The 13,893-nt window shown below is 38.0% G+C and overlaps 2 protein-coding genes across 2 annotated transcripts in view; one reads left to right on the top strand and one right to left on the bottom strand.

The window, feature by feature from the left end:
• LOC149130306 (uncharacterized) overlaps positions 1-8,270 on the bottom strand; it is a 14,732-nt gene extending 6,462 nt beyond the window's left edge. The window contains exons 1-5 of the mRNA XM_089345570.1: positions 7,784-8,270; positions 5,952-6,041; positions 4,105-4,181; positions 1,718-1,834; positions 1-39 (exon numbers count right to left, since the gene is read on the bottom strand). The exon at positions 1-39 is cut by the window's left edge and continues 78 nt beyond it. Coding sequence (XP_089201696.1) covers positions 1-39; positions 1,718-1,834; positions 4,105-4,181; positions 5,952-6,041; positions 7,784-8,046 — 586 coding nt within the window. The 5' untranslated portion in view covers positions 8,047-8,270. The remainder of the gene's footprint in view (positions 40-1,717; positions 1,835-4,104; positions 4,182-5,951; positions 6,042-7,783) is intronic.
• Positions 8,271-11,913: 3,643 nt separating this feature from the next.
• On the top strand, positions 11,914-12,312 carry LOC149130305 (uncharacterized). The gene has a single exon (XM_089345712.1). The coding sequence runs from the start codon at positions 11,914-11,916 to the stop codon at positions 12,310-12,312; it is 399 nt and encodes a 132-aa protein (XP_089201838.1).
• Positions 12,313-13,893: the final 1,581 nt, after the last annotated feature.

Here is a 13,893-nt window from a genome sequence, read left to right as displayed (position 1 = left end):
CATTTCTACCACACGGTCTCTGTCTGCACTCATTTACATCTAGAAAATGAAAAAGAAACAATTGTCACATGTTTAGAAAATAGATACATTATTGTTGTTGTTTTAGTTATTATCGTGGGGTTATGTTGAACAGCTACAGCCACATGTGGGACGGATCCGTCTGTCGGCTGAGTTTGTAGTGTTGATCATACCACCGACTTCCTTCGATCGAGAAGGCAAGACAATTCTCCTTTGCCTGGTGGCTGTGGCGAAAGAGGTTGTTTGGTGGACAGGGCTGAAAGGCATAAGGACAGATACATTCCTCTTTGGCAGAACTCTCACTGACCTCTTCAAGTCTCACTTGAAAATAAGAGTGAGAGTGGAGAGGTAAGTCTATCCTCGAGTGAGCTTATTAAAAGGTAGGTGATAGTTACAAAATAGCAAGAGTTGATGGTACCTCTTTAAGTGTAGATCTGCGAGTCGGAGAGAAGGAATTGGAGAGGGTACTTGATCCTAAGGTTTCAGGAAAATCACGGACAGTGGAGTGCCTCGATTATGCTTAGAGGCCTTCTTGTATCAGGAGGGCCACATCTCTATCATCCTTCCCTTCCTTTTATTTTTACCTTTGTATGCTATGTATGTGTCCCTTTTTTTTCAGTGTATACCTTGTATATTTACCTTTTTTAATCATTTCTTTATTCTATGTAAACCCCAAAATTATGCCTGTCCTATATTGTACCCCATCCTTGAATCTTGTGACAAGTATACAAAATCATACTTCTTCTTCTTCTTCTTCTTCTTCTTCTTCTTCTTCTTATTATTATTATTATTATTATTATTATTATTATTATTATTATCATTATTATTATTATTATTATTATTATTATTATTATTATTATTATTATTATTATTATTATTATTATCATCATCAATACCATCACCAACATCGTCACCATCATCATCATCATTATTATTATTATTATTATTATTATTATTATTAGTGTTATTATTATTATCATTATTATCATTGTGTTGTTATTATCATTAAGTTTTTTTTTTATTTCTCGATTCTGTTTCTATATTTTTACCGAATTTCTCCTCGATACCTCGAACACAGACTCAGTAGACCTTAAAAATAACAGTACTAGGTGTTGTTCTCATGGCAGCATTTTGGGTCGCAGCGTCAATTGTTAGGGTGAAAGTCTACCAAGAGGTTCCATGTAATATTTTCTATTCTATTGAGTTTGGGAACGCTGTTGATGATTTTCAGACATGTACAGAAGCTACGACACCCTTAAGAATCCCTTGACAATGAGCAGATGTGGTCTATGTTTGTCACAAAAGCATTTCCACAAACCGCCTCTCTGACATTTAGCTAGTATTAAAAGATATCAGTGATTTTTTGATCCACATAACATCAACCGACCAATGGAAGACCAACCAACCAAAAAAAAAAAAAAAAAAATTTTAGAAATTAGGCGAGGAGTTTGCGACGACGACCGCGACGGCAGCGGAACAGCGCGCGACTGCCGAAACCCGTCTTCTGCGGTTTCGTTCAATTTTCTTCATCCCTACTACATACATCTGAGGATGCAGGCACGTACCTGCTCTGACAAAATGTTATGTTATGTAAAGATAACTGAAGCTGATAGTGTATGTGTGTGTGTGTGAGTGTGTGTGTGTGTGTGTGTGTGTACGTGCGCGCGCGCGTGTATGTGTATTATATTTGTTTACTTACCAACACATTCACGTCGTCCCATTGTATATCCACGGTCACAAACACAACGATAGGAACCGGGTGTGTTGATACATCTAGCATTCCATGCACAAGGCTTTTTTCGACACTCGTTGATATCTAAAAAGTTGGATCAGATTATTATTATTATTATTATTATTATTATTATTATTATTATTATTATTATTATTATTATTATTATTATTATTATCATTAGTATTATTAGTATTATTATTATTATTGGATAAGAGAGCAGTGCATGTCATCAAAGTGACACAGGGATAAAATACGCGAAGCCCATTATACCCATCATAACTACCCGTTTAATAAGAGTACACCAGGCACATGCACCACAACCACATGTGCACAACATGGTGATCTCATATCAAGATAAACAGAGCATGACCTGCAGGTGGGGCAAAGTTAGAATTTTCTTCAGGTCGCGTAGCTTATCCCGCTCAAAAGGTCCCTGAATAAGGATTGTTTAAGGAAATTGAACAAAACACCCTTGTTATCAAAGGTGAATTATCCAAACCCTAAAAAATTCATTCCTCTTAACACATGGCTATGATACTCAGTCACTACTTCTGCAGGTGATCAGAAATGCTCACATCGTCAACCACTAAGGAACATTATCTACTGGTTATGGTTAAGTAACTGACAAGCATATCTGTGGTATTGAGTAGAATATTCGCTGTAGCAAATCTTTTATACCAAGACAAAACAACGTACATGATAACACTACCAATCAGTTAACATCTGAAGCCATGAGAGCCAGTACCTGGTACTGCATCGGGGAATTATTACTAGTAGTACACACATAATAGAAGATAAACCTAGCCTAAATAGAAAACTAGAATGGAACTCTAGCACAAGCCCCCACAACACAACCTGATGACAGAATAAGATCCCCATAAATTGTTAATATGAAACTAATATTATAGATAGATAAATAATTGGAATTAAATAATTAAATATATACACAAAATACAATAAATTAATACAGAGAAAGAAGAAATAATAAAGTAAGCAGATAAAAAAAATACAAATGAATAAAATTAATAAAATTAATTGAACGTGAATAAACAGGGGATACCGGTAATGCAGGTACCGTACACATTCCCAAACACACACTTAGCAAACATAGACACACACAGCGATTTACGCAAGCGCAAATAAAGACACATGCAACAGGAATACAAAATGGCAGAACGTTAGTAAGGAGAGGCACAAAAAAGAAAGCAGAAAGCAAAGGACCACTGATGAGGTCACAGAAGTGTGACGAAAGAACTCTGGCCGAAATATAATCAATATGAAATAAAGCTCTTGCAAGTGAACACCTAATATACAGTGCGTGTGTTTTTATTGGCTAAATTGGCAACATGACCATCCACAAATGCAACATTATTATTATTATTATTTTATGTTTGACTTTTGTTTTACATTTGTACAAGTTGGATCCAAGTCTCACCCAGAGACCTCAAGAGACAACAAGTTAGAAGTTCATGTAGGTGTTATGCCTAGGGTACCATATATTTCGATTTGTACATAGTGTTGTTCTAGAGAATGTTTAAGAAACCCTAAGAAAATTATGTGTTTGTTTCAAAATTTGAGATCACATAGACAGTATTTTACGTAGGATATGGGCAGTTCCCATGAGCACTATCTTTTGAACTTCAGCCATTTGGGTTTTCCTGGTATTATTATTATTATTATTATTATTATTATTATTATTATTATTATTATTATTATTAAGATTATTATTATCATTATTATTATTACAATTATGTGTATTATATTTAAGGTGGTAGAAGTAGGTACGTTGTGTCTGGGCTCTGTAAGATATTACGACTCGTCAATTTTGAAACTAGGCATTTGTCGTGATATCGACTGTGAGATACAAGCCAGAGAATATGACACTATCGAAGTTAGGGTCCTCCTTTAAGCACACGTAATGAGGCATTCTATTGTCAGTTGTTGGGGAGAGGATTTCACTCCCATTTCGACCATACTTCGCTATTAAAATTGCGAGTGTTATTCTAGAATAGGATATTTGATGAGCAACAAAGTTTTGTTCAAGTGAGGGTCGATTCAGTTGAGAAGTGAAGAAGAAACAAAAGGAAGATTTCTCGGGAATTGGATGGGCAATTATCATCCAAGTCAAACAGTTAGAAATAGTTATGGGTTTTATACAACACCAAAAGGGATAGAAACCGATTAACTATGTCGGAAGCATGAAGAAAACGACGCTATTGTTCATGTATGTAATATAAAAGAGAAAGAAAGAATTAACGACGCTATTGTTCATTTGTTAGGATATAAAATATTAAGTAAACGCTAGCCCTTATCTGCATGTAACATCAGGTCAGTATTGAACTTATATTGCTTACCTCTGCACTTTCTGGGAACGCCAGTCCATCCTTTACAACATTTGAGACAGGTTGTACTATATTTCCTGTATTTCAAACTGTTTAGAGAAAGAATAATGGAATAGCAGAATATATAAACAGAACACAATGATAATCGTTTCAGGCAATCACACACACACACGCACACACATACAAGCACACATACACACACAGACTCACACTGACATAAACGTACATATACATACACACATATACACGTGCACATTCATTCTCATAACAATTAAGGTAACAACATGGCGTCGAAAACTTAATGAATCGCCTAGCCATTGGGATGCCATCATAAATATGCTAAAATGATGCAAAGTGTATCGTGATAAAAAATATATAGCAAGATCCGATTGTCTGGTCGATCAGGTGGCCACAAGACAAGTGTACGAACAACAAGCAAGTGTATTAGATTGTCGCTCGAGAAAAAGAAAAAGCCCTTTACGTTTCGAGCCTACGCTCTTCAACAGAAAGGAATAAGAAAAAATTATGAGAGAGAGAATGAACAAAAGAAATCGTAGATTTCAGCGGTCCAGCATACATATATATATATATATGTAATCACAATTTAGATTAGTTGAAATATGTTTGTCACATATTTCAATTGCTAAAGGCAAGTACGCTGCAGTTACCGTGGAGAAAAAAAATCATTATTATAGTACATAGGTGTGAAAACACCCCATTCGTTCAGTGTCGCCCTCTCTCTCGGGAATCTGAGATATCGATGTTGCGAGATTATTGACTCCAGGTTCCCGAGAGAGGGCGACTCTGACCGAATGGGGTGTTTCCCCGTTCGTTCCTAAACTGACTTGTCAGTAATCTAAATTGTGATTATACGTAAACACTGCTTAGCACATTTACTCCGACGAGGGTTCCAGTTGATCCGATCAACGGAACAGCTTGCTCGTGAAATTAACGTGCAAGTGGCTGAGCACTCCACAGTCACGTTTACCCTTAACGTAGTTCTCGGGAAGATTCAGCGTAACACACAGTGTGACAATGCTGGCCCTTTGAATTACAGCCACAACAGAAACAGGAAGAAAGTGTGAGAGAAAGTTGTGACGAAAGAGTACAGCAGGGTTTGCCACCATCCCCTGCCGGAGCCTTGTGGAACTTTAGGTGCTTTCGCTCAATAAACATTCACAACGCCCGATCTAGGAATCTAAACAGAGATCATACAACCGCGAGTTCACTGCCCTAAGCACTGGGCCATTGCGCCTACACTATATATATGTATACACACACACACACACGCATATATATACGAGTATACCTAGACATATATATATATATATATATATATATATATATATATATATATATATATATATATATATATATATATATACATAGACTGAGAGAGAGTGAGGGAGACAGACACACACACAGAGAAATATTAGAATATTGGTTAAAATTTTAGCTCAGGACCAGTAAATATTGGAAAGGGTTAAATCGATTACATCGACAGTTGTGTTCAAATGGTACTTATTTTATCGATCCCGAAAGACGAAAGGCAAAGTCGACCTCTGTGACATTTGAACTTAGAACATAAAGACGGACGAAATTCCGTTAATTTTTGTATGTATGTATGTATGTATGTACGTATGTACGTATGTTTGTATGAATTGATGACTCGATTGGTGTATTGATGGATGGATGGGCGGATGGAAGGAAGGACGGATGGATGAATATCGATTCCAAAATGGTGGAAAGAGACAAAAATGCCGTTATCTTAGACATTTTGTAATTATGGATGCCGTTATATCAAAAGTTTACTCACTATAGAAAGATATAAATACCAGAAACTGTGGCTTCTTATTTACCTGTATTTTGTACATCTTCTTAAAAAACACCACGCTTTTCGTGACTGCTTGTAGGTCACGGTTTTATAACATTTCACTCGACACGTTCTCCTGGAAACAAAAATACGGAACATATAAAAACAGAACACACACACATACACACACACACACTAGAACGCACACATACGTACATATATACATACTTATATACATACATCATACATGCATATAAACATGTAGGTATATATGCGTGTATACATCGATACAATATACAAATACTGAATCGCTGTCCCGTCTCTCGTTTTGAATGGAACCAGTTTGCCTTTTTAAGATAATGTGAGGCCCAGGTGTGACGCAATACATGAGCCTTGCTGGAAGGAGACGAACGAGAGCGATCATGTGAGCGGAGTCATGATCAGTGTGGGGCTCTTTTGTTTCGGGGTTAGTGCTCTTGACGGATGCTGTGGCCGCATAAGTTGAGGGAATTTGCCGTTAGGTTCGTCAGGGTTTAGGCGAATTGGACTTTTACAGACATATTCTGCCTAAAATGTATCGGCAATACACAAGAATAAGGGAAGAAGGTTAACTATGCTTCTGTCCCCGATTTTGTCCCCATACCAGAGATCTCAAACTCTTTTGGCGATGCTATCAATAGACTGAAAACAGGACGTTCTTCGGAGATATTGATAAGAATTAAAACTTAGGGTGACAACACCTGCTGAACCGTAAAGAGAGAAATAAGGACTTCAGGTGTATAATGAACAGCGAAAGTAAAAGTATCATGAGATTAAGTAAAACAAAAAAACGAAGAGTCCTAAACAGATATTCCATTTGAATGGAGGATAGGTGGAGTGGTTTATTCAGAGATGGAAGGGAAAAGCTCATCAGGTCAGCAACAAATTAAGCACGGGAACATATCTCGCAAGGTAGAAATTGCCAATACTGCTGACGGACGTAGTAGGTTCTGGAATTGCGATCAATACTTCATATCTCACCTGGAAGGCTACCTCGCTTGCTGTTCAGAAACGGGAGACTACTGTTAAATACTTGATCAACAAAAGAGATGAGAAAAATTATCCCTAAACTTCCACGCTATGACAGGAAATGTTTATTGTATTTAATAGACAGGGTGGACGCTATCACCCGTGTCATCAATAGCTGTGAGAAAACATCCGTAAGATATTTCGTCCCCATGCGGCATGACATTGTGGCTAAAATAAACTCTAATGCCATATGCAGGGAAACCTTCCGTGATAGCCATACTAAAGGCACAAAAGAAGTAAGTTCCATCAAGAATACCGGCGGAACTTTCCATTGGAAACGGAAAACTCGATTGAACACAACAGGCCAGATATTGTTCCAAGGGATAGGAATCAAAGTTCATGCACTTTGTAGAGATTACCTGCTCGGTATATTTAATAATATGTCAGAGAAAAGGAGATCCATCAAGAAATAACGAAAACCATAGTTTTCATATACAGATTATAGATTCTCATTTGTAACTATTATCAGAGATGCACTGAGCTAAGTAAAGACAGATCTGCATTAAAACAACAAACGCAGAGGTTTTTCTAACGACAATGTCTGTTTGGATGGCACACTTAACCTGCTACTCAATTTGATATCACCACAAGGTACCATGAGTTCATTCTGTTGTAAGAGTTAAAGTCAGGTCCTCTTCCTTCCTTTTTTCCCCACCAATCACTGAATCTCTGTAAGGCATTATGGTCTATAACCCTCTATATTTACAACGCAAAATCCTCACCAGATCATAAACTTGATTCAAATTTTTGATAACAAAATAGAAACATCCCACTAGAGATACCCAAGGGTGGAGTGAAACAGTAACTTACGGAGGTGTCCAGACAGTAAGACTTTCTCCTGTAGTTGAATTACCAGAGTCATTATCGACCACCGTTTCATTATTCACCGAGGGATCTTCAGTCACTGACTCATATTCACCATCGGAATATGCATCATTCGATAATGCTCCATTGTCGGGCGGTCCGTCAGCCTCTTCTTCAGTAATCACTGACGGTACTTCAGTCGACTGCTGTCCTTCAGTTACCCAAACACCAGCAACGAGAACAAATAAGAAAAGGACGAGATTCTTCATGGCTGTTATTTTCCTTCTATTCGGTGTTTCTCCTCTCCACGATCACACGAACAGTTTGTATTAACAGAGCGGATAGAATTGATTAATACAGAACACAGAATAAACGTCTAAATCTTCTTGTTGGATTTGACTTGTGGTGGTTCCTCCAATACAAAAAAGTCTTCAAACACAGTAGTGCGGGTGTCAGCAGCTGAATCCCGTTACACAATCGGCCTGGCTCTGTCACTTCTCTACTAAACGCTCACATTTATAACAAACCCATCACAATCTCTGCTGCAAATTGATTGGCCGAAAACAAGTTTTGATATCATCGAAATCCGGGAAGTTAAAACAAAGACAAGAAAAGACACTCCCTGCACTCCCTGTCCAACCAGCAGAACCATCAGACTACCTCAAAGTCAGATAATAGACGAAACGTGAGAACTGAAACTCCCATTAGTAAAACAACACAAACAGGAATATGAACAAATCCCCACAACTGTAAGTGTATGTGCACCCATAAACATATACCAACCTACACAAACATACATATAGACACTTCACATGCACACACATATACACGCATAGAAATAAATATGTGTGCGTGTGTGTGCGTGTGCGTGTGTGTGCGTGTGCGTGTGTGTGCGTGTGCGTGTGTGTGCGTGTGCGTGTGAGCGTGTGAAGGTTTATCTTTAAACGTAGTTGCCTTCCTACTCAATGCGTGTCTGTGTATGTATAATATACATGTATATATATATATATATATATATATATATATATATATATATATATATATATATATATATATATATATATATATATATATATATAAATTGTAAATCCCCAAAATAACAGCAAAAAATACAAAGGATTCTGTATGTATGTATATATATATATATATATATATATATATATATATATATATATATACATATATATACATACATACATACATACATATATATATATATATATATATATATATATATATATATATATATATATATATACATATATATATATATATATACATATATATATATATACATATATATATATATATATATACATACACAAACACACACACACACACACACACACACACACATATATATATATATATATATATATTTATATATATATATATGTGTATACATATGTGGCATGATATTGTATTCTATGTGCGTATATGTATGTACATATGTAAATATGTATCTATTACGTATGTAGGTGAAGTTTTGATTGCCTGAGAAGTAGTTTGCTTCCCAATCACATGATACCAGGTTCATTCCCAATGCATCGCCTCTTGTTTTCAACATTAGATAGATTGTCATACACACAGGCAGATAGATAGACTGACAGAAAGACAGACAGATTGCTATATATATTTAGATATATATGTGTATATTAAGAACTTATTCAAAGAAGCTGCTCTCAGCTTACAGCACGGTCGACGACTGTAGCTCTTGAATCTTCACCCTCGGCTCGGTCTTGGGGTTGAAAACAGAAGGCTTGACTTCTATCTCAATCACACCTCACACATAGTAACATATGGGACTAGAATCGAGAGAATTAGAAGGCCATAAATTGGGACAGGCAAAGTTTTAGAAATTCTCCAGCACCCACTTCCAGTTCTTTCTAGAGGTATATCAAGGAACCGAATCCTGCTGCCACACATATGACCTTCCAGTTGCAACCATCTCTAACCAGGGGCCACTTTCAACGATGTGAGAATGCATAATTGATTCTGGACACCATCAGAACATCTGCTGGTCAGAGCTTTGAAGTCTCCGTTGCTGTTCTCCATATCACGTCTTACAACCTATATAGTGTCCACAAGGCATTGAACAGCTGCCATAATGTCTACATTTCGATACCATTATGATACAGGTAATTGTTTCGCAGTATTCAGATGTGTTTTTGTCCTCCGTGTCCTTTGATTTATTTTCTCAACTACAACTTTAATTATGCTCTTCAGTAATCACCAACTAAACTATTAAATTGTTCCTGGAAAAGGAGGACATAAAATGTCATCAAATGTAGTCTGAACACCCTGCATAAGGGTATATTAAATACCATTCAAGATATATTACTGATATGCGCAGACGCATGGTTCAGTGTTGAGTCCCACTGCGTGGTACCTTCGGCAAGTGTCTTCTACTGTAGCCTCGGGCCGACGAAAGCCTTGTGAGTGATTTGGTAGACGGAAACCGAAAGATCGTCGTATATATATATATATATATATATATATATATATATATATATATATATATATATATATATATATATATATATATATGTAAATATGTGTGTGTGTATGTGTCTGTATGTGTGTGTGTGTGTGTGTGTGTGTGTGTGTGTGTGTGTGTGTGTATAATATAATATAATATTATATTATATTATATAATATAAGACAGATGTGAGTGTGTGCGTATATGTGACCGACCATATACTTGATCCCACGTAAAATCAATACTTTTCATCCGATTTCGTTCACGCTCGGCAAATACATCACTTAGGTCTGTACTTTGCGAAGTAACAGTCAGAAATTGATTGTCTCTCTTACGCAGCAATCATCAATAAGGTCATAACCAGGGATTTGGGGTTGACAGTCGGTGACAGCCGTACCCCGCAAAAAAATGCTCTGCAAAACATTTTATGCACGCATCAACGTAGAATTCAACGACGAAAACAAGGCTGGCTGGGCATTTAGATCCAGTCGTGTACAAGGGTGGCACAATCGGACGCGTCCCAGTTCATCCCGCTGAACTCCGAATGCTTCCATTTGCGGTTCTTACTTCATGTCATTAAGGGATGGGATCAACTTCCAACTTCCTGCACAGTGGACGGCCACTTACGCGGTTCTTTCAAAGAAGCCTGCTCCAAGCGGATACAGATGATCAATATATTCATGCACTTGAAAAGGCCTCTCTGTATCGTTATCCGCACAAGCTCTACACTTTGTTTGCAATAATGCTAGTTTTCTGCAACCTGACACACGCAGGTTCACTATGGAATAAATACAAAGACACAATGTGCCATGACAGTTTACTGCAGACTCGCCAAATCACAGGTAGGGTTGACACTCACACTACCCCTGCCATTTACAACGGAAGGCTTCTTCTCTTGGAAGACTTTGTTATAGCAATTGGAGGTCAACGATTGGACGCCTATTCTCTCAACACTTCAGACATAAATGAAGACACCTGTCCTAATCGTCTCATTCTCAGAGAAACATTCTACAACATCCACAAACTCAAACATTACATTACTGATGAATCCCTTCTGAATTCCGATGAAGCTAACGTATATCATTTTGTCCTCGGAAACATCTACACACACTGGCGGAATCAGCTTCTTACATGCACCTGGGAAAACATTCCCCCTGAATCTTCTTGCTGCTTTGAGGTATAATGGTGACCTTACTATTGTTGTTACCTCCTCAGGAATAGCCTGGATTCTTCTCGACGGTGGACGAACAGCACACTCTACCTTCAAATTGCCTTTCAATGTAGCACACCAAGAAAGCCCAACGCGCTACATAATGCATTATTCGGACGAAGCGACGATTTTGAAGATGTGCAAACTCATTGTTTAGGATGAAGAAACTGTGTCCCATAAATGTTCCCTACAAGCACTTGATACCACAATGAGAGACCTTAGATCAAACAATAACGTCCTTGGAGGTGCGGCTCTACTTCTTGCAGATTTTCAACAAACTCTGCCTATTATACCCAAAGGAACACCCACTGGTGAACTTAATGCTTCCCTTAAAAATCCTCCTTTGGTCGCATTTCCAATCGAAACAACTCGCTATCAACATGAGATCACTCCTACAGACTGGTCAGCCTACAACCCAATTTCCGGAAATACTCATTAAAATCGGCAATGGACAACGGATGCATTGATACTCCTACCGTTGGTCACACTGTCTCCAGCTCTAATGACTTATGTTCTGCTGTTTACCCAAATCTTACAACGGAATACATGAAACCAGATTGGCTCCGCGACAGGGCTGTTCTTGCACCTACAAATGCAGCTGTCAATACTCTTAACTACGGCTTACTTAACCAGCTACCTTTTCAAGAATGTTGTTACAGATCAGTTGACACCGTTACCGACGTGGATCAGGTTACACACTTTCCAACAGAATTTCTCAACTCCCAAGATCCTCCACAACTCCCTCCTCAAGAACTTCACTTAAAAGTCGGTTGCCCTGTCATAATCTCACGCAATCTAAACACATTTACACTGTGCAATAGAAGTCGCCTTGTCGTCAAACAATAAATTCCGCTAACAGACAACCACTACCCTATGCAGAGACTTCAGTTCCCTCTAAAACTCAGTTTCCCCATGACAATTAACAAGGCAGAAGGTTTGGAACTTCAAACATCAGGCTTTTCATGTGGACAGTTCTACGTCGGTTGTTCCAGAGTTGGCCATTCAGACAACTTATTCATCTATGCTTCTGAAGGAAAAACAAAGATGTCGTCTACAAAGCAGTATGTTGTATATATGTATATATTTGCATTTATATACGATCTGTGTATATCCCACTGATGAAGTAGAGTATATTTTTATACAGAACCAGAAATCCGGATCAGGGATTATCAAATAATTTTTTGCTAATTTAATTGTCTATTTGTCTCTTCACCTGGTGCTGTATGAATACATGATGTGGTTTTAGTGTCAAGTTTTGACTGCTATCTCTAGCATGGTGGTATCTCTTAGATATCTTAATTATAATTGTACATATATGTGTGTGTGTGTGTGTGTGTGTATGTGTGTGTGTGTGTGTGTGTGTGTGTGTGTGTGTGTGTGTGTGTGTGTGTGTCTGTGTTTGTTCCTCCACCATCGCTTGACAACCGTTGGTGTGTTTTGTGTCTCCAAGAGACCGATAGAATAAGTGATAAGCTTGCAAAGAATAAGCTCTGGGGTCGATTTGTTCGACTAAAGGCGATATTCCAGCATGGCTGCAGTCAAATAACTGAAACAAATAGAAGAATGCTGTCTCCCTTCGAGAGATCAATAAAGAAACGTTTCTGTCACACATCACTGACAATAATTCTTTCTACTGAAGGTACAAGGCCTCAAAATTGTGGGGTGGGGACTAGTCGATTACATTGGCCCCAGTGTTTCACTGGTTCTTAATTTATCGACCCCGAAATGGTGGAATTCAAAGCTGACATCAATGAAATTTGAACTCAGAATATAGTGACGGACGGTGGAGGCGCAATGGCCCAGTGGTTAGGGCAGTGGACTCGCGGTCATAGGATCACGGTTTCGATTCCAAGAGTGGGGGTTGTAAGTGTTTATTGAGCGAAAACACCTAAAGCTCCACGAGGCTCCCGGCAGGGGATGGTGGCGAACCCTGCTGTACTCTTCCACCACAACTTTCTCTCGCTCTTACTTCCTGTTTCTGTTGTGCCTGTAATTCAAAGGGTCAGCCTTGTCGCACTGTGTCATGCTGAATATCCCCGAGAACTACGTTAAGGGTACACGTGTCTGTGGAGTGCTCAGTCACTTGCACGTTGATTTCACGAGCAGGCTGTTCCGTTGATCGGATCAACTGGAACCCTCGAAACCGAAGGAGTGCCACGATTGTTTGTAAGCTATTGTATACTAAATAGTAGATTAAGTATTCTAACACATCAAATGACATTATTTTGTCTGTAGAAATAAATCTTTCAAAACCGGTGGTGTCTATTTACATTTGAGGCGTCTATGTATTGTTATTTTGAAGTTACAGTATTTCTAAGGTGAATCTTCTTAAAACTGAAATTATATGCCTTTATCTTATTTTGCTTTCATTCTTTGATAATTCATACAAGAGAGGGCCACTAGCCGTATCGTTTCTAAGACTCTACC

Source organism: Octopus bimaculoides, chromosome 29 (assembly GCF_046866305.1).
Source record: "Octopus bimaculoides isolate indiv1 chromosome 29, ASM4686630v1, whole genome shotgun sequence".
Taxonomy (NCBI): domain Eukaryota; kingdom Metazoa; phylum Mollusca; class Cephalopoda; order Octopoda; family Octopodidae; genus Octopus; species Octopus bimaculoides.
Note: the sequence above shows the minus strand (reverse complement) of the source record. Positions and strands in the feature narration are given on the sequence as shown.